We start from the raw sequence: 19,545 nt of genomic DNA on the forward strand, positions 1-19,545 counted from the left end.
CCCTCTTTGCCCTCTGTGAACTATCCAACAAGTTGGAGCTAACCAACAACATAATTTGCTTGTTGTTAGAGTTGCATGCGTTCCTACATACCACAGTAAAGGGAGGTACCTGAATGCTTCTGACTTCTACAGTTTCACACATAGCAGAGACTTATTGCAACATATTCTATCAAAATATCTTGAATGGTTTTGCAAGCCCAGGTAAACATAAAGGAAGGAATAACAAGATGGCAATACCACTTGAGAAATTTATCCAAAACATTGTCCCTGCGATGCTGTAATATAAATCATAAACATGAAATCTTACAAAATGAAAGGTAGAAAGTTATTGTTATTATCGTCCATTTACATGACACTTTTAAAAACCCAGTCTGATAAATGTAGGTTTAAGAAATGTGATTAATAATCCAGTTTGAGCTCATGGAGAAGACTGATTCAGATGTCTCACCCATGAATGCTGAGCACAGACTACATCATCTTAAACTGTTATAAATAGAAAGAGCCACACAGGCAGCACCATTCACCAGCCACCTAATGTAAATGTTTCAAGGTTGAGCATTTGGGTGAGAGAATGTCGCCGGGGTTATCTACTGGGAACCTCCCAGCACATATGTTTTGCTGAATTAGGCTCTCAGTTCCATCATAACGCACAACAGTGATGGTTGGTGTCCCCCTGACTCCACCGGTGATGTTTGGACCATTCTTCTCAGAAAGCTTTGGAGACTCAAACATTTATAAGGTGAGGGGGTAACAAAATAATCTTTTCCTTTCTACCACAGTATTATTGCCACTTGTAAACACCATACCAGCTTGCATGCTATCAAACAAAGATGGGTTGCTTTTGCTAACTGAAAGTGTTGGAAATCTAAAGGAACTGAAATTAGAAAACTTCAAATGCAACTTGGCCGGTATTCTTTGGTAAAACAAACGTGATGGACTGCCACTGTGAGTAATCTCTATTATTATATTATTAGAATTTCTGAGTGAGTCACTCCTTTTTTAAATCCGGAATAAAACTGGCAATTTAGAGATATACTTGGAGTCTGCAAGGGTCAAGGAGATGAATCTTAATCAGTTTATGCCAGAGAGCTACAGATAATAAATACAAATTCTTCTAGCCTCATCAGAGGACACTTTTCTGTGTCTGCTGTGTTTTTCTACTTTAGCTTGTATGGAGCTTTACACTTTGGATAGAGAAGATAGTAGAAAACTGAATGTACAATCAGTTTGAACTACCATTTTAGTTGTCTTGCTGAAGTGTTGCACTGTGGAATGCTGTGCAGTAATACTGAGAGCCCAACATTTCCATCCCTGAAGGCCCAGTCATCTCTGTTTAGGGTCTTTTGACTGTTGCACAAAGTAAAATATTTTTGAAGGTGTTTAATATTTTGTTCACAAACTGAAAAATTGAATTACACTTTTGTTATTTAGCCTCCTTCGCCTTTTGCACACGCTGCAACAAAGCATCCTCAGAGGTGCTAATCTTCTCAAGGTGATCCGACTGAAAAGCATTGCACAAAGGCATAATAATAAAAGGTTTAGTATAATATAGATCAAATCTGCTTTAGTGTGGGTCACTGACCCAAACTGTATCGGCTCTTTCCAACCTTAATAGTCTGCTCCTCTGGGAGCATAATGTTTGGATTGGTTGGGAAATATATTGGCAATAAAGAGACAAAAGGATGTCATAAACGTTGATTAAAGCTCTGGTTAAAAGACAGAGGCGGAGAAGCTCTGAGTTATGAGGGCTTTTCAGACTGCGTTATTGTTTCAGTGACAGAGCTCTTAGTGCGTCTAGTGGAGTGGTCGCAGGCGAGTGGTAAACATTTCTTAATGTGTGAGGAGTCATTAATCCCTGGAGCTGAGGATGGCTTCACTACCAGTGTCTGTGGCCCAAGAAATCACAGCCAGTTGGCACCAGCAGGTCACCCAGAGCTCCAACATAAATGCTTTGTTCTCCAAAGCTGTTTAAATCTCTTCTAATGTCCTGTAGCTAAGGCAATCATTTCAGATAGGGCAGTGTGTATTTTGCATGTTCAGTTCAAGTGAAGCTGCTGATGATTCATGTAAGGTCTGTCAGGAAATGACCCACTTATAACTATTGTTGCATAAAAGAAAAAAATTCCTATGATTTGATTATCAGAAATGAGTTGTTCAGGCTCTGACAGTGAAGTCTAATAGTAATACATCTTTGATGCTGTCAACGAGTCAGGATTAGCAGCTGGGTGAAACAGCTCAGAACCACTGAACATAAAGGTCCTGAATCTCCAAGCTTGCTGTTATGTGTTGTTTTAATTGAAATGATTAATTAAATGATAGGTTGGTCCTGGTATATTATCTAATCTTGAAGCGCTGCCTGAAGAGGGTCCATGTGTCAAAACTCTAGCCTTAATTATTTCAGGTTTGAGCTTAAAGGTTACATATTTCTAAATTAATTTGGGTTTGACCAGATTTCCACAGCATTGTATTAATTCAGCTTAACTCAGCTTTTTTTCCCCAGACATTAGGAGGGATATAGGGTTAACAGGAGCTCAGGAGCTCATTTTGCCATGACTGTCACTGTGTGATAGACAGCCACCTGGTCATGGTCATTGTGGCTTAAGAATGCATAAATCTCCCTTACAACATGAGCAATTTGCAGTGCAACTGAAAGGCAAATATTGTATATGTTTATTTCTGTATCTAATTAATCCAGTAGGTCTTTTGTGGGACATTTTGACATGTCACAGTAACAAAAGCACAGGTGTAAATAATACAATTAATGATGGCTGAATTCCATTTAGCTTCTTCAGTGGCATGCTGGCTTGTTGTCTCCCTGTCTTGGAGAGTGGGGCTATGATTAATGTTATGAGTAACAGGTGTGCTTTTGCTACTGTGACAAGTCAAAATGTCTGCTTTAAAAAAGGGGGGCTTTTACGAAGTTAAGTTTCTCTCTGTCTCCTAATGGATCCTTTATTTTTATTGTTAGAAAGAAAATAAGAAAACCGTTACTTTATTATTGGTATCAGTAAAATTAGCTAGTGTAACATTTCCATGAAGTGTGTGATTGAATCCTCTCATGACAGTTCGGAGTTCTCAGTGCGAAGATATCCTTTTGCATGCGTGCTTAATTGGTCAGCACCGGTGATCCACCTTTGCGCCACACCCACGCCAGGTCCAGCACCAGTCCGGCCGTCCGTCCGTCCATCCATCCACCCATGCCTCTCCATCCCGTGTGTGCATGTGCAAACTCCGCCCTGCTCGCGCCGCCTCTGAGCGGACCGCAATGATTTAGAAGTTCAGGAATCCCACGTGACGTCACCCGGGGTGACGTTATGCTTCTCTAAATAGATCGTATTGTAATCTTTTCTCAGTCCAACGTGGTTTCTTCTGAGAGACTGCTTCACATTTTCTACACTTGTTTGGTGAGTTGAAAAGCTTCTACCACCATGCAGAGGACCGTGCATGCGTCTCTGCAGGTTTGTTATGTCTGTTAAAAGCGCTCCTTGTTACTTTTTCTTCTCCGTTTTTTTCGTGCAACAGCTTGTTTTGTTGTTCGCTTCAGCAGTCCCGGTCAGGATGTGTTTTTGTGTTTGTTTGTGTGTTTGTGTTTTTTTTTTTCCCTTCTTGTTCTCAACTCATACGTGGCTGCAGCTAAAAGAGATGAATTGTCATGTTAGTTTTGTTGGAGTAAGTGCATTGTCATCTCACTTCGGTGTCCGTGCGTCGGCCTATCTGTTGACTGTTGTTGAAGTTGAACGCGGAGTCAAGTGCCGCTGCTGCTGCTGCTGCTGTTGCTCGGTCTGTCAGGTAGCCGCGGATACAGGTCTGCGGGAATTCATCTCAAGCCCGACTATAAATCACAGAGAGGGTCATTGCATAGGATGGGTTTCTTTTTTTTTTTTCTTAACTTTTCTTTTTTAAAAAATCGCATTTCATACCAGTGTGTCATGTCTGACACTTGTTTTTTTTTATGAGCTCCGAAGCACCAAAGCTGGGGTGCATCATTGCCATGCCTGTCCCATCTCGGGATACGCAGAGCCGGCGTTTGTCCCGGACTCTCTTGCGTGCTGCGGTTCACCAGGAATCGTAAGGAAAATGATAGCTCGGTGGCTATGCTGTCATGCCAGTTAAAAATAAAAAAGGGTGATGATCCTGTTAACGTGAAATTTATGTTCCTTTTTTTTCTCGAACAGTACCGTGACTAACATTACGTCATTCTGCAGGCCAGTCGATATTTGATTAACCGCTGAGATGTTGAGGGTTACTTTCAGGAAGGTTGTGCTGACGAGGCGCGCTTTGTGCCTGTGGACGGCTGGAAGGAAAAAAAAAAAAAAAAAACAGAAAAGATGTTTTAATCATTTGATTACCCTCCGCTGTCATTACGTTTATGTGACAACACTATCAATAACCACTTGTTTCTCGTGCACGCTGCTTTAAATTATTGTGCAGGCTTACAGTTTTATCGTGTCCCTTTAATTGGCTGTGTTAATAGCACCTAATAAGGTATTTAACTTTGATGGTGATATCAGCAATTCTGATCATTTAATCCAGGCTGTGATGGACTTTTAGTTTTAAAAATGCTTTTAAAAACAGGATTTTATTATACTTCAATTGGATGAAGTACAATTTTTTTTAAAACAACAGTTTAATTGTCTTTTTTCACATTTCCAACTCCTTTGTTGCAAGATGCCTAACAAAACAAATGTTTTCAATTATCTTTAGAGACTGAGAAGAGTTACCAACTTATAAATCCCCTAAGAAAAAAAAAAACTATTGATAATAAACCAGATTTACATCAAAACTTTCATGTGTCAGAATCTAAGTGAAGTGAATTAGCCAATCGGTCAAGCAAATTAAATAATGCACAATATTAAAATATTACATGAATAAATATTATTTCCTGAATAAATTTAAAATAGCAAGGACTGTGTAGTCACCGACACTACATTAAACTTAGTGGATAACTTGTGTTATTTCGTAACCTTGATGCAGAAATAATTCTTCCAATATTTTGCTCAGTGTTAAGCTTGATTGCAGTCCAGTGGCTCATTGCCTGCAATGAAATGTGACTTACAAAAAGTTTATTTGTTGATAGTTGCTGCATGTGCCCAAGGTGAAACAGTCCTCTGGTAATGATTGTACTAATGTTTGAAGGGGTCAAATGACAAGCATCTTAACACCAATCAGACAGTCCAATCAACAGTTTGGCCACAAGAGTCCCATTTCACATTAAAAACAAAACAAAGCAACAACAAAAAACTACTGCATGAATTTTATTGTTTGACTTGTACATTGGTCTGGGACTTTTTTTTCTCCCTTCCCACAATAGTAAACTTTTTGTGAGTAAGAATAATGTAATTGTTATAGGTGTCATTGCCTTTTGAGGGGGGACTTTTGTATTTGTTATGAATTTACATGTTGTGGGAGAGACCAGTAATCGATAGTTATTGAGGTTTACATAACAGCAGTCTTTTTGCCACGCATTCAGTTCAAGAGCAGAAGTTCAGGGCAGATATTGTCAAAGAGGGCCATGTTCTCTGCCTCAGGGTTCGCCGTGATCCTACCTTGAACTTGGGCTGTCAAAGGCCTAGGCTATGGGGAGCTGGAGATTTGAATTGCTGCGCATGTTTGTGCTTGTTTTAACATAATATGCCTTGCACCCCAACCCGTCTTTTCCTCACCATATTGTTTAAATTCTAATATGTGTTCTACCTGGAGAATTCCTCCCCAGCTCCTCTTGAAATCAAACGCCGGACCCTAATCCTTCCCCTGGCTCACATCGGGATATAGTTAATGTAAAGTGTAACCAAATTTCCTCTGCTAAACTAAAACATCTATATCAAATGAGAGCCAAGTGCCCCTTCCAAGGAAAGGACACTGAGTACTGATAATTTGAAGTGTGAAAGCTTTTGGATAATTCACAGAGGCATGCACAGAATTAATGGTTAAAAGTTTTATGCGTCATGTGGTTTGAATTTCCTGGTAAATGTGATGAAATGATCAAGTCCCATTTTAGAAACAGGAACAGGAAGGTAAAAGTTAATTTTTTGCATCTGTTTTAAAAGTCAAGGATACTCTTTTTCGCATATTTTTTATTAGTGCTTTCGAGCGATATCATTTTTCTGATCTGTTGTAAAGTTTTGGATTTTAATGAAGTGATTCATAGTTGTGCAGGTGTTCAGTAAGAAAGCCTGAAAACAAACATGGCAACAAGTATTGTTTGAACAATTGAAAGTTCAATGGAACTGCATTTGAGATTTTAAAAAGTGGCCTAAAACACAAATAATCAGCAACACATGTAAAGGCTTTTTGAATGACTAGTTCTAATGCTCGCCATCATCCTGAGTCTAGTTTGGTTTGAAGTTTAGGATCAGCAGTGTTAGTCATGTTTGTTGTGTCAAAGGAGACCAGGTGAGTTTTTAGGGGCCCAGTAGAAGAAGCGGAGTAAACTGGTGACAGAAAGAGAGAGCAGGGCTCATTGCTCTCTGACAGAGAGACCCTGTCCAGACCCTGTTCTGCAGGCTCGGTCATGAAGTACAGCTTGTTAGGAAAACAGCACTGCTTAGCATAACACAATATTTGAGTGTTTTGACTGTGCTTGAGGAAATAGTCTGTACCCATGAAAAAGACAGACATGTACATAGTGCGTGAAGGTATTCGTGCTCAACACATGGCATGTGGCACGGACTTGAATTTCAGATATGTCGCTGTACTCGTGAATTGATGATGGCGACGGGCAAAGAAGTAATAAAGTTAGTGTTATTTGTTTGTAATTAACGAGAGCTATATCTTGCAGCAGCATCAGTGCTGTAGATGCTGTAGGTGTTCCAGTCATCTGTCTCTCAACAGACCCCTTGAAACGTTTTTTTAAGCAGTACTACAACAGAAAAATTGTAGTTGCATTGTTTACTGTCCATTTTATCGCCAAGTGTTTTCATTAAGCTTTACTTTTATGATGTCGGAATGGAGAGTCTACCTTCCAGGCACTATTCAAATAGATTGTAAAGGCTTAATTTGCTTATTGAAGTATGAGAGTTCGTAACTCTAGTAGATTTTCATGGTCTTAGGGCCTTTGGTTCAAACCTCACTAGGGCCAACTAGGGGCCTCATGTATGGAGTTTGAATTTTCATTACCCGTTTGCATGTCTCATACCAAAAGACCAGCATGTTTCGTGTGAACGATCCTGCTGCTTGCCATGATCACATCACTGGCTCGAAGCTGAAGATTGTCCCTGTGCCGTGCTGTGCTCCTTAGGAGGGGATTAATGGTTAATTAATCTTAACACTTGTCATACTCACTAAACAACTATTAAATAAAACATCTGTCAGAAGATGCTGAGTAGCTGTGGTACTGGCATGTGGTGACTGCTCAGACGTTGTTTGCTAGTGTTTGTCGGATAGTTGCCCTGCATCGTACTGGACAAAGACTGGACCTTAAAATAAGAGGCGCTCTGTGGAACAAAACTGAGCAGCCACCATGGATGGTGTTGGACACCATGGCAAGGGCTTATGTCCAAAGAATACTCAAATAATAGTTTTTTCTATTGCTTACTTTGCTAAGTATAGTCTTTTTTTTTTTTTTTTTATAAAGCCCTTTCCTCATTTAATTAAATGAGAGAAACAATCACTGTTTAAAAACTAAGCAGCCCAAGAATCTGACCAAGCTTTCAGTGCCAACCTTTGGTATTTGACAGCTTTAATATCTATATTATATGTAGATTTATAGATATAATTTTCACAGACACAATGCAGTCTGTTTTCAAAATGTACTGGGTGTCTATGCCAGCTACACTTGTTGCTGAGCAAGGGGCACAAGTGTGCAACATTTCTTTAAGAAATATATTTCTGTTTTTTTCTTAACACCTACAACCTTGCTTGCTCTCGGCAGGAATGAGTCTGTTAGCCATTCTAAAACTATACAGTTCAAATATTTAAATGTGAGTGAGACATCATTTGTGCATCAAATGTAATGGCTGATTAAAGTGCACATTAAAGCCTTTAAATGGTGTGTCATTACTCTTAGTTTGGTCTTGCGAATCTGTTAAAATACACCTGTTAGTTTTGCTCTTTCTCTTACATTGTACTGTAAATATAGCAAGTCTGCTTTTAATGTATTTTCAGAATGTGTTTTGTATGTTCGTGTGCATGGTTGTGTTTCTGTGGGACAGGATAAAATTGACATAATTTTCATGTCTTTCATTTTAATGTGTCTCTGGTCCAGTTTTATATTTTTTACTACAAAGATCTGCACTCCTCTTTGTGAACATTTGTCCTCTCTTTCACTTTGAATTAGTAAAGCATCTAAAACAATTAAGTGATGCTATTGTACATTTGACATGATGCATGGCCATGACTGTAGTGTACTGAAATTCTTCTAAAGCACACATTTGGCAGTAGTTGATGGCAAACAAATATATTGTCCTTCTCTTTGTCAGCTATAAAACTAACTCGTATTTTAAAATAGTTTTTTTTAGAACAAATAACTGCAAATTGCAGTCTCTGCCTACCATGCAATGCTGCTCCGCTACCACTTCCTTTTCTTGTTCTCACTATGAAATGTACACCAACTCAGTAGGTTAAAATTAAATCTTTAGCTGACTGCTATACCACCGAAACTTGAAAATGCTGCATGGTGTCAGCTTGGATGAGATTTAAGTGCCTGAGCCTTTGTCTTACTGTAAATGAATTTTTCTCATCACCACTAATGAGTAATTATTGTTGTCAGACCATCATCATATGTACTAGACAAGATTCTGTTACTTTCTTCAAGTGAAGACAACTCTTGAAGACTGTGGCTTCAATATATACCTCTGTCTATATGGTTTGCCCAGCGGAAATTAATGATGAATGAGCACTTTAGAGCAGGTTAAAGTCTATATGATTATGCATAATGAAACCATAGTAATAAAAAAATCAAATTACTTAAGTATGTTGGACTATTTAAATGCTATCCCAGTGCATGAAGTTTGAAGTTTTTTGTCACTGAATCCTCTGTGTCCAGTCTAGACAACTAGAGACAATCTTGCAATGGGATCACACCAGCCACAACACCCATTAACATGTTGCCGTTCTAAACCATGAGTACTCAGCAGTCATTACTACTGTATTACATGGGTACTCAGTTACACATATGTTGGACCACGCCCGTCTTTTTGATTTTGATCTCAATTACACACCTGTAAAGTTTCCTGACTATATCTTGCACAGTTGTGGTGCTATCATGATGACAGCATCTGATCAGAGACAGAGAGACAGACATATTAACACCTGTCAAAGTACTCAAAACTGGCTCTGTGGTAATTCCCGCTGCAGTAGGCGTTTCCAGGACCACATTTTGCCATGATGACACACACATACACACACTTGCAAACTTGCAAGATGAAAACAATACCAGCCACGCTGTCACGGCTGGTAAAAAGCCAGAACTTTAGCCTTGATGTCATTTTAGTAGATCTTAGATTTCTGTAATGTGACAAAACTGGATGTTTATTACTGAAAATAACCACACAGCTGGTTCAGGTGCAATGGCAATTCTATGTCTAGCGTGACACAGTGAGTGTGTTTTTCCTCTTGGATGCTGGTGGGGAAACCCAAGTCGCTTACTTCCTCTTCTTGCTTTCTTCTTTTGCCTGTTTTTTGTAGTTTTATGAGAAGTCGGCCAGAGTGATGAACTCAGACCAGGAAAGGCCGTTCGTGTGCAACGCTCCTGGCTGCTCTCAGGTTAGTGTGTCGAGACAAAACAACACAGCAAAACACAGTGTGTATATATATGTGTGTGTGTGGGTGTGTATGTCTGCCTTGTAATATGAAGAGGTGTACAATGAGGAGGCCTGAGGAGTAGGTTACTGCCTCATGCACAAGAGAGAAACAGAATAGCACGGAACTGAGTGAAACACAAACTGTAAATAACGCTGCAGGTGTAAAAATACCTATAGAATGAAATTATCTTCTAAGTCAGTACCAAGGCTGGTGCTCTTTTAAGACACACACTTTAAATGGAGAATAACAGTGAACATGGAGGGGACTATTTGACGGTTTTATAATTTATTCCTAGAACACTTACTTGTCTTTGTACATGCAGTTCTTACAATCCCCCTTTTTAAAAACTTAACAGCGATTCCCCACGGAGGACCATTTGATGATACATCGACACAAACATGAGATGACCCTTAAGTTCCCCTCCATAAAGAACGACAACATGTTATCAGGTGAGTTACAGGGACATCAATACAGACACACGCTACACCAGCAGGGCTCACAGGGAACCCGTAGTTCATTTGCAGGTGTGTGCATTGGTGACTCATGCTCAGACACTCTTGTCTATCATCAGAAAACTTTATGGCATGTCTATACCAGTTGTTTACAGTAATGTAAATCATAGGACACAAACTGCTGTGAAGCTCAGCTCTATTCTGTGCATACCACTTATGCACGACAGGATGAAGAGATGCTGACGCATATGACTGAAGCAAGTTCAATTTCTCTTCCCTGTCGCTTTGTATGATTTACATTATCCCATCATCAGAGGTGTCATTAGCCTTCATCTTACTGAAGGAGAGGGAGATGGTTTAAAAATGTTTTATGGATGGTTGGGTGCACAAGCCCCAGGTGGCATGCTGATCTGTTCAAAGAAACATCAAATTCATAGATTTTATGCTGCATATACAAGTGTCACCCCAAGGCCAATCCATAAGTATAGATCTCCATTCCTAGAAACGTCCCTGCCACCCTAGACGACAGTGTGTACCGCTTCAGCCCCGCTGCCGAGATTGTGTCTTCTTTATTATTTACACTCAGTGGACAGCAGGATCGGATTTTCTAGGCCAGGTGTCCTTATTACCTGTTGTCTGAGTTACAGCTCTGGCCATTACTCTTACTTAGACCTTGAACTCAGGATAAAATACTCAGTGGTTATACTGTAAGTTACAATTCAGCCACACATGGTATCATGGTTACTCTGTAGCTTTTATTACTATAACTGCTTCCCTAAAATTAACCTCCTGTGCCATTTGCTAAGCTTTTCATTGACTCACAGGCATTTTTGTATTAATAGAACTTGAGTTACATTCTCAGCCTCCCAAATGGAAAAAAAGTATATTTGGAATAAAACTGTATTTTGGGTACACAGGTCATGATGAAAGTTTGAGTCAATCCCCAGTCTAGCCAGAATGGATAAACAGACCATGAAGTATGCTTTTAGCCTTTGAAACAAGCCTGATCCTAAAATCACCTTCAACTGTCTGAAACCTGATCTGTGTGCACCCCCCACAACGTCAAGCTGAATACCGCGGCTTGACTGAGTTCAACAAATGAGACCCCCACTCTGTAGGTGGGATCTGTACTTTATCAGCTGAAATGGGGCTGTCAAGTTTAGTATCTCTGTCTCTTCCTAGCAGTATAGGAATAATGTTTTCTTAAAATCACTGTAAATCTGAAACAACAATGTACATTTTTAAAACTTTAGTCTTATTTACTACTTTAGTCTTTCCATTAACTTCCTTAAACGGTTTGCTAGTCAAATGAGGGTTTACATGAACAAGGAATAAAAATTAACACCTCTTTAACATGATGCAGAATCAATGAAGCTAGAAAATCAAAAAGCAGACCAAACATAAGCATTAGAGAATCGGGTTACTGATGAATTAAGGGGTTAACAGTAAAAAGACAATGCAATGACACAAAAATAAAGTGCCATATGTGGTGATAATAATACAAATACATCTGGTTTTAATTTGTCCGTCCACAATCATGGTGTATGTACAGCTTTACAAACAAACACTATTAACAGTAGTTGATTTCAAAGCTAAAACTTGAAAAACTTTTCCTTGATTTCCAGACCAAACGCCCACACCCACGCGTTTCTTGAAGAACTGTGAGGAGGTGGGATTGTTCAGTGAACTGGACTGCTCCATTGAGCAGGAGTTTTGCAAGGCCCAGGAAGAAGAGGACAGTAAACAGGTACTGCAGTACAGTATAAATCCACAGGCTTAAAAAAAAAACTAGTTAAACCCAAAGCCACAGCTACCCACAGGGGTTAGGTCAGGCAGTTGTGAACTGTTATCTGGTGCTATCATCAGTCATATCACCAACAACAGCCCACAGACTATGAACTGACACGCATACTTTTAATAGATGCAGAACACCTAGACCTCATGTAACCGCATTCTGCTCATCTCTCAAAGAGCTGATAACCACAAGTATGTAGACAAATTAAGTATTTCTGCCATATTTTGTTATTTTCATCCAAATTGGAGTCATGTGTTGCACATCCAACCCTTGCTGTCGCCCAGACGCCACACTCCCTGATCCCCATCAGTCTTGTTGACAAAGACAGACAGAGCTAGCAGGTGGAAATTTGTCACCCACCACAGGTGAGGAGAAAAGAGATCAGCTTCCCCACCTGTAACTTCAAACAGCTCTCCAGCCATCTCTCAGGGAGGGAGTCCTGTTTCTTCCCAGACGTAAGGACAGACCCCTGAGACAACTTTTGTGGCAGCAATAAAAGACCCGACCAGACATTCTCGCATGTGAGCAGAGTTGCAGAGCTTTGACATTTAACAAAAGACGTGATCATTTATGCATTATAGATCTGCCCTGAGGCACCTCTACCTGAAACATGGGTACTCGTCAAATCACCACAAGACAGACTGCTTATCTAATGTCTAGGAAGATGTGCAGTCCACGCTGAGGCTAAGCTGTTGTCTGAGTGGTTTGGCTCTGGAGCTCATCTGCGCTCAGGTCATGCCATGTCTAGCCTCCCGAGCCTGTGTGGTTTATGATGGGAGGCTCTGCTAAGTCAGCAGGAGGCGAGTCAGAGCAAGACTGTGGAAGAGCAAAGCACAACAAGTGGAGATAAAAAGCACTGAAACTTCAGGAAAACAGCAATCGGCCAATACAAATATAAAACACATATTCATGTACAGAATGTTTTATACCAAGCAATGTGAGTTGAGCTTGGAGATATATTGTTATGTACAACACACGGCTACTTAGGAAAGTACATAGATAAGCCACAACATTAAACCTGGTCACTGGTTTTAATGTTGTGGCTGATCGGTGTATTTGTCATTAAATGTAGCAGAGGTAAAACAGACAAACTGTCCTGCTGGGTAAACAACAATAAGGAAGCCTGGTCTTCATTAGCCTCATTCTTTCCCCAACACTACTCAGAAAGGGCCTGTAGATGATAGTTTACATAGTTCCTCATTAACAATTCAAGCTGGGTGTATAGAGCCCAAGGCCAATCAGTTGTAATGCTTGGGTTGTGCAGGAAATAAAGCTTGCTTGGAAAAATCTGGCACTCTTGACAGATTTCTAACCTTGTATAACTTTCTTTCCCTCTTCCCTCCTCTCTGCAGAACATCTCACTGCATGGCCAGGCAGGCCAAGGCCAGCACCAGCAGTCCCACTCACGGATGGGCAACCATGATACCAGCATAGTGATCCAGCAGGCCCTACCCTCTCCTCAGTCCAGCTCCGTCATCACTCAGGCTCCATCCACGAATAGACAGATAGGGTGAGTAAGAAACATAGTTGGAAAATCTAGAAAAACATCAGCAAGATAAAATTAATTCACCATTACATGTAGTAAAGAGTGGAAAGAGTAGTTTTCTGGATTTTTAAGTCAACATAGGGGAATTATGTGAGTATCTTTTCGTTGCCATGGGGCAGAAGCAGTGTAAAGAACTGCTGACAGACTGAAAATTATCGGAGAAGTGCAGTGACCGGAGTGTATCCTCGCACCTCAAGAGTGCCCCCGTTATAGCTACAGCCGTAGGCTCAGCCTGGTCTCTTTGTGTTCGTGCCGATTGTCATCACTCTGTGGTCTCTGAGGTAATGTCAGTATTTTGTTACTTTTGGAGCAGTGTGTGTGGGACTGGCGATTCATGTTTTGCTGTTCATTCAGTATTGTCCCACACCAGAGCATGCCAAAGAGGGTCCCAGAGGACAAGATGAGGTCATTGTTGAAGCCTCAATTGTGACTGCTTTTACAACGGTTTAGCATTTCATGCTCTAAAATAGTTCTTTTCACTGTATGGGAATGTCAGCCACAACATTAGAGCTCTGTTTCTCTGATAGCTTTTCATACAGGTGTACAATAACAGTCAATATAGAAAATATATTAACAGAAATCTGTATAGGGTGCCGCTTTATCATTTACCTGCTGTTTTTAGTGGTCAAGGAGTAGTTTATAGAGTTTAGAACAATTATCATCCATAGTCATAATCAGACCGGGTGCTGATGATCCATATCTGCCTTCTGTATGTAGTGAGGCTGTGTGAGGCACTGATTTTATACTATATATTTAATATGAGCTATCAGTTTTTTGAGGCATCTTACCTCAACAAACGTTTGTTTCTACAAATAAGTAACATAATTATTACCACACAAACATTTATACTCACTTTTTACCTAACGAGGACACTCCACTGACCTCATTCATTCCTTATCCCTTAACCCCAGCCACCTTCAAACTTGTGCCAGGGCTTTGTTACTGTAAACCACGCCTGTGGCAAGCTAGTTAGACACTGAGATGGCTCAGTGTTATAGGCCTGCGCTGTGTCGAGGTTGTCCTGTGTAGATTTACAGCTAGAGGACCTGGTGAATATTGGATGGGAGGCCCATCACTAAGCCTGACTGACACCCCGTCAGGCTCTTTGTCGAGGACAGGGGTGGAATTTCATCCCCCTTGGAGGAGCAGCAATCACTGCCAGTAACAGAGACTTTGCTGGACCTACTTCACCTGAGTTTACCTGTCATTAAAAACTCCTCACCTTGCTAAAGCACAGACACTGTCTTTTATAATCGCAAATCCTTCACTGAATTGTTGAGAGACTGGTGGTTTTACTGCCTGCTCACAAAAACACATCATTTGAAAATCAGAGCTGGTATGCTATGTGGTAGTGGTTTTCAGCCACAGAATGGCACACAATTGCATGTGCTGAAACTGCAGGGACATCACTTGTTTGCCAGGATGGTGGTATCCTAGTATCCTATCCTAGCATCCTAGCATGAATAGGATGAGTAGATTCACACGAGAGAATACCGATGTGAAATGTTCACATCAGCAGGAAAATGAGTTGAGGAACCCCCTCCGCTGAGAAGCAGTACTTCCACAGGAAGCCATTAGGGCCAACCAAAGGCTCTGTGCACAGGGTTTCTCCACAGGAACTTCCTGCATACAGTACATGTTGGACACTTCATAGGCTATATCTCCTATCAAACCACCTCAGCTATAGTCTCAGATATATTTTGATTCCCCATGTCTTTGTGAAGAAAAGAGATTAAACTTTAATCCACAGTGCAAGAGTTCATTACAGTCAAATTGTTTATGCTTAGATTTAATTAAAATTACTTTAGAAACCATTAAGAAACACTAATCCTTGTCAAGAATGGTGAGGTTTGTGGATGTGATCATTGCAGGCCTATAAAGCTTTTAATCTTGACACACTTTATGGGAGCTCTGTGGTAAATATATCTCTGAATGAGACAAAATCACCAAACAAAATCAGTCTAATCTCACTTCCATCTGCTTCCTCGGTTTGTTCCTCTGCTCTGCTGAACGCACAGTGTGAGCATCCAATGAATTAGGATAACAAGTCATTTTCATTGCTCCACAATGTTTACTAAAGAGCTTTGAGGCTTGGAATCAATTAGGATTGGCTTTCCTCAAGTCCATTTACTTTAGGGTTGAGCTGGGCCTGCAGCTGTGAAACCTGAGGACCTCTCTCTCGCTCTCTTTTTCTCTCTCTCCTTCTGCTCTGAGTCCCTAAACAAGGTCTTTGGGGAGCTGCACTGACACAAACCAGTGTTAAAACCAGGCATAAGAAAGACCCAGAAGATCTTAATGTCACGGCTATCATTATTGTACAAAGGGAAGCGGTGTCCAACAGATTTGAATGCTCTCTGCTTTTCATTTATAAACATCTGGCACTGAGTTATGTCAGAGTTAAATGCATTAGACATTACGAGTCAACCATGTGAGATACAACATTCTGTGGAAACCTCAACCTTTTGACTTGTAAGTGGAGATATGTGGGTAGATGGGTGTGGGCACAAGGAATTAAAAATGACATTCTTCTATTCTGGCTCAGTGAAGGAATCAACACCAATCGTTTCCATTACATAGCACTATTAACCTGAATGCACCTGGGTTAAGTGAGGGGTGATTACACTACAGATGTGGTAAAATATCTGATCATCAATTTATGATGATGTGGTATTTAAATAGCTCCCTCAATTTTGGCTGTGTATTAAAACAGGTGCTTTGATTAAAGGACACTTTCTTTAATAGCTTTAATTCCTTAGAATGTTGAGGATCGTGTGAACCTAAAAGATGAAATCCTCTAAACCACTGAAAGCTGATGTCAAGCAAGTTTTGGTTTGTCACCTTCTAAAAAACACAATTTGTTTTTTGTTTTTTTAAATTGACTTAGATCCATTTCAAAATAGATGTTCTTATCATTTTCCTGTGAGACATGATCAAGTTCTCATGTGCGGTTTGACATCTAGATGATGTGAGTCCTTCTGTCTTTCAATATTCTACATGGAAGCTTTATCTCTAATCATAAATAGGTCTTGTTGGTGATGATGTCCCACCCTGGGCATATGGTGTGCAACTCTAAGTTTGGCTGTCACATCACTGTGCAAAGCTCTGAAGGAAGTCAATTTGTGGTTTCATTTCCCATGCTGCTTTAAATGCACAATATTTTTCACACCTCAGAGCCACCATCTACTTGTGGTCCTTGTTTTTGCCTTTAAGGGAAGTAGCACGAATAGATGTTGGTCTGCATGCCTTCAAAACAACAGGGTTTTATGCAAAGCCCAAGTGTAGGGTGACAAATTTGCTGTGAGCTTCCTGTGTTTTTTCTCAAGAAGATTTGGTGATAAGCTGATTGATCATAAAGGACCACTGGGTAAAAGATGTGGGATAGTGATACCTGCTATTCTTTCTTTTTCAAAGAACCTGGTTGACAAATCTTAACATGTATCTTATTATCATAATCTGCTTAATACTGGTTGCAATCAACATAGCCATCTATGACCATTGCCGGACATAATAACTTTATATAATAATTTTTTGCACTTTCTAAAAAACCTCAAGTTAATTTTCACTGTTTGAAATTATGCAAATGCAGTCTGTGCATGGTCTGTCACATACTGTTTATATAGATTCTGTAGCTCTCTGAGCTGTTTACATATAATACTGCTCATTGCAATTGCTTAATAGTTTTGATTATTTTGATCCCCGGATGGATTACATATCACATCTTTATAGATTGCATAACACCTTTTCCCATGTGTAAGATAAAATAACTGTGCTGATTTCTGCTCCCATTGTGCCAGCGTCAGAACAGAGAGAGCCTCCACACCTATACACAAAGTTATGGGCTTTCCATGGACAAACATTGACCTTGTGAACTTCACAATTGAAACAAAACTTCCTTTATTATTGTTTATGATTAGATTGCATTCAGAAAGTGGTGATAAGGAGGGAGGTCCGTCCTGAAGGCAGGGGCACGGGACCTCTACAAAATGCCTGAGGTGCCCTAACGGTCTGACTTGACAAATGCCCTTCTCCACAGGCAAGTGTAGACAATAGTATCAACCATGTATAAACTGCAGGGCTGGTGTACATGGAGTAGCAGCAGGTGGAGAAAACAAAAGAACGTAAACACTAAGGTAAAACAAAGGTATACAGTGTAATCAATTACAAGAAAGGAAAGAGAGAAAAAAGAAAGAGAGAGAATGCAGGATGTACATCTGACCTGAATTAAGATGAGCTCATTGTGTACTGCAGTGGGTTTAATAGTGCATTTGTAGAGGAACGCCCAGACTCTGTTCCCTCTCATTCCAGTGGGGCTGTGTCATCCCTGTCCTGGGGCCACCACGCATGCAGGCTCAAGCACGAGCAACTCACACACGGGGACAAGCCTTGCAGCTCTGGGGAGCGCAGGGATCACAATGTGGGGAAGTGTGGAAAAGAGGGATCAGAGGTGGACAGAGAAGAGGAAGAGGGGGATTGGAGGTAGATGGTGGAGAGGAAATGAAAGATCAGGAGGGTGGTGGAAAGAGAGAGAGAGAGAGAGAGAGAGAGAGAGAGAAGAGAGGCATAAGATGTAGAGAGCATGGGTTTCATACCAGTATGGTGGCTAGCAGGGTGGTGAAAAGGATAAAAGACATGTCTACACAAGGAAAGGAAAAGGTAGATCATGCTTGGATGGAGGCATGGACAAAATGGGATCAGAACAATGAAGGTGTGGGGAAAAAAATGCACTGAGATTATGAAGGAAAGTGAAGATGGAAAAGTGAATGAGGGGCAGAGGGATGAGACTGTCAGTGGAAGACAGGAGTCAGGTGGCAGCATAAGAAGAAGAGAAGTCGGTTAACAAACATGCTAATAAATAGTCAAGTTTTAGTAGATCAAGACGGAGGACAATGAAGTATCGTTGAAAGTGAAAGGGGCTGTGTATGCCAAATGTTACAACACCAGTCAGGTGCTGCTGACAGACGCCAGGTTAGCTTGTAACAAGATGACACGGTTATTGCTGAAGAGGTTTCTGATTTACTGGAGAAAGGAATGTACTGACATGCTTTTTGCTTTCCTTTAAAGTGAAAGACAGCCCATCTTCATGGTCCTCAGCTGACGGAATCTAATGAATCAAAACAATATCATACTTGGTGAATAAATACCGCAATACTAATCCTAATTTGCTCTAGAGTATCATTCACCACCATTCCTCAGCTGTGCTTTGGCATGGTTTTACTCAACTTGAGGCTCCCTAATGTGAGGACACCCCATCCCAGAGCCATCCCTGTTCTGCACCCTCCCAGCATCAATCCCTCCTCTAGCCCGCTAATAAAAGTCAGCCTGTGTCGTAACCCATTAGTGCTGATTTATTTGATCAGATTCGTATTATTTCCTCAGTCCAAACCCCATGGCACTCTCCTCCCACCAGTGATTAAAGGCAGTAAATCAGGGGCAGGTCCTGTGTAGTGTTTACTCAGAGAGCCAGGCAGCTGCAAGCTGTTTGAGGCCCTTGTTTCTCTCTCTGTTTACCTCCGTTCCCATGGCGACTGCACCACCGTCTCCCGAACGTCTGGAACTTGGCCCTGGGCTGTTTTGGTTACGTTAGAAAGTTTTTAGCTGCTGTGTCTACCCAGAGCTCACAGTGACTTCACCCAGCGAGGAGTGAGTGTAGCGATGTTGGACGAGTCGAGGAGGGAAAGAGAGGGAAAAGCGAGAGGAGGAGAGGAGGGAGGGACAAAATCTGGGGGTAGGCAGGCACAGGGTGGGGGGAGGGCGAAAAGCCAAGAGCATTACATCATTGCTGGAGCAGAGTCAGAAAGGGAAGGATATGAGTCAGTGGACTGACTGCACCTCTCTCTCCCTCTCTCTCCTCTGGGATGGCAGCCAGGCCCCTTGTGTTTAAGTCCCCAGTACTTGAGTTGGAGTTGGGACTGTGGGGATTGGGACAGTAAAGCTTAGTGTGTGTGCAGACTGCAGGATTTGTAGATTAGAGCAAGCAAGTCCACAGGGGCTTGGGTTGAGGTGTGGGCACC

At 41.0% G+C, this 19,545-nt stretch overlaps 1 protein-coding gene across 4 annotated transcripts in view; it reads left to right on the plus strand.

The window, feature by feature from the left end:
* Window positions 1-595: 595 nt before the first annotated feature.
* Window positions 596-19,545, plus strand: part of creb5b (cAMP responsive element binding protein 5b) — a 42,172-nt gene continuing 23,222 nt past the window's right edge. The window contains exons 1-5 of one of the 4 annotated variants that reach the window (XM_041043529.1): window positions 596-739; window positions 9,625-9,702; window positions 10,097-10,190; window positions 11,819-11,940; window positions 13,341-13,498. In XM_041043529.1, the coding sequence (XP_040899463.1) occupies window positions 659-739; window positions 9,625-9,702; window positions 10,097-10,190; window positions 11,819-11,940; window positions 13,341-13,498 (533 nt within the window). In that variant the 5' untranslated portion in view covers window positions 596-658. Of the gene's footprint in view, window positions 740-3,374; window positions 3,459-9,624; window positions 9,703-10,096; window positions 10,191-11,818; window positions 11,941-13,340; window positions 13,499-19,545 lie in introns of those variants that run through there. The other 3 variants (XM_041043531.1, XM_041043530.1, XM_041043532.1) reach the window with 3 other exon arrangements.

This window comes from Toxotes jaculatrix, chromosome 8, assembly GCF_017976425.1.
Source record: "Toxotes jaculatrix isolate fToxJac2 chromosome 8, fToxJac2.pri, whole genome shotgun sequence".
Lineage (NCBI taxonomy): Eukaryota > Metazoa > Chordata > Actinopteri > Toxotidae > Toxotes > Toxotes jaculatrix.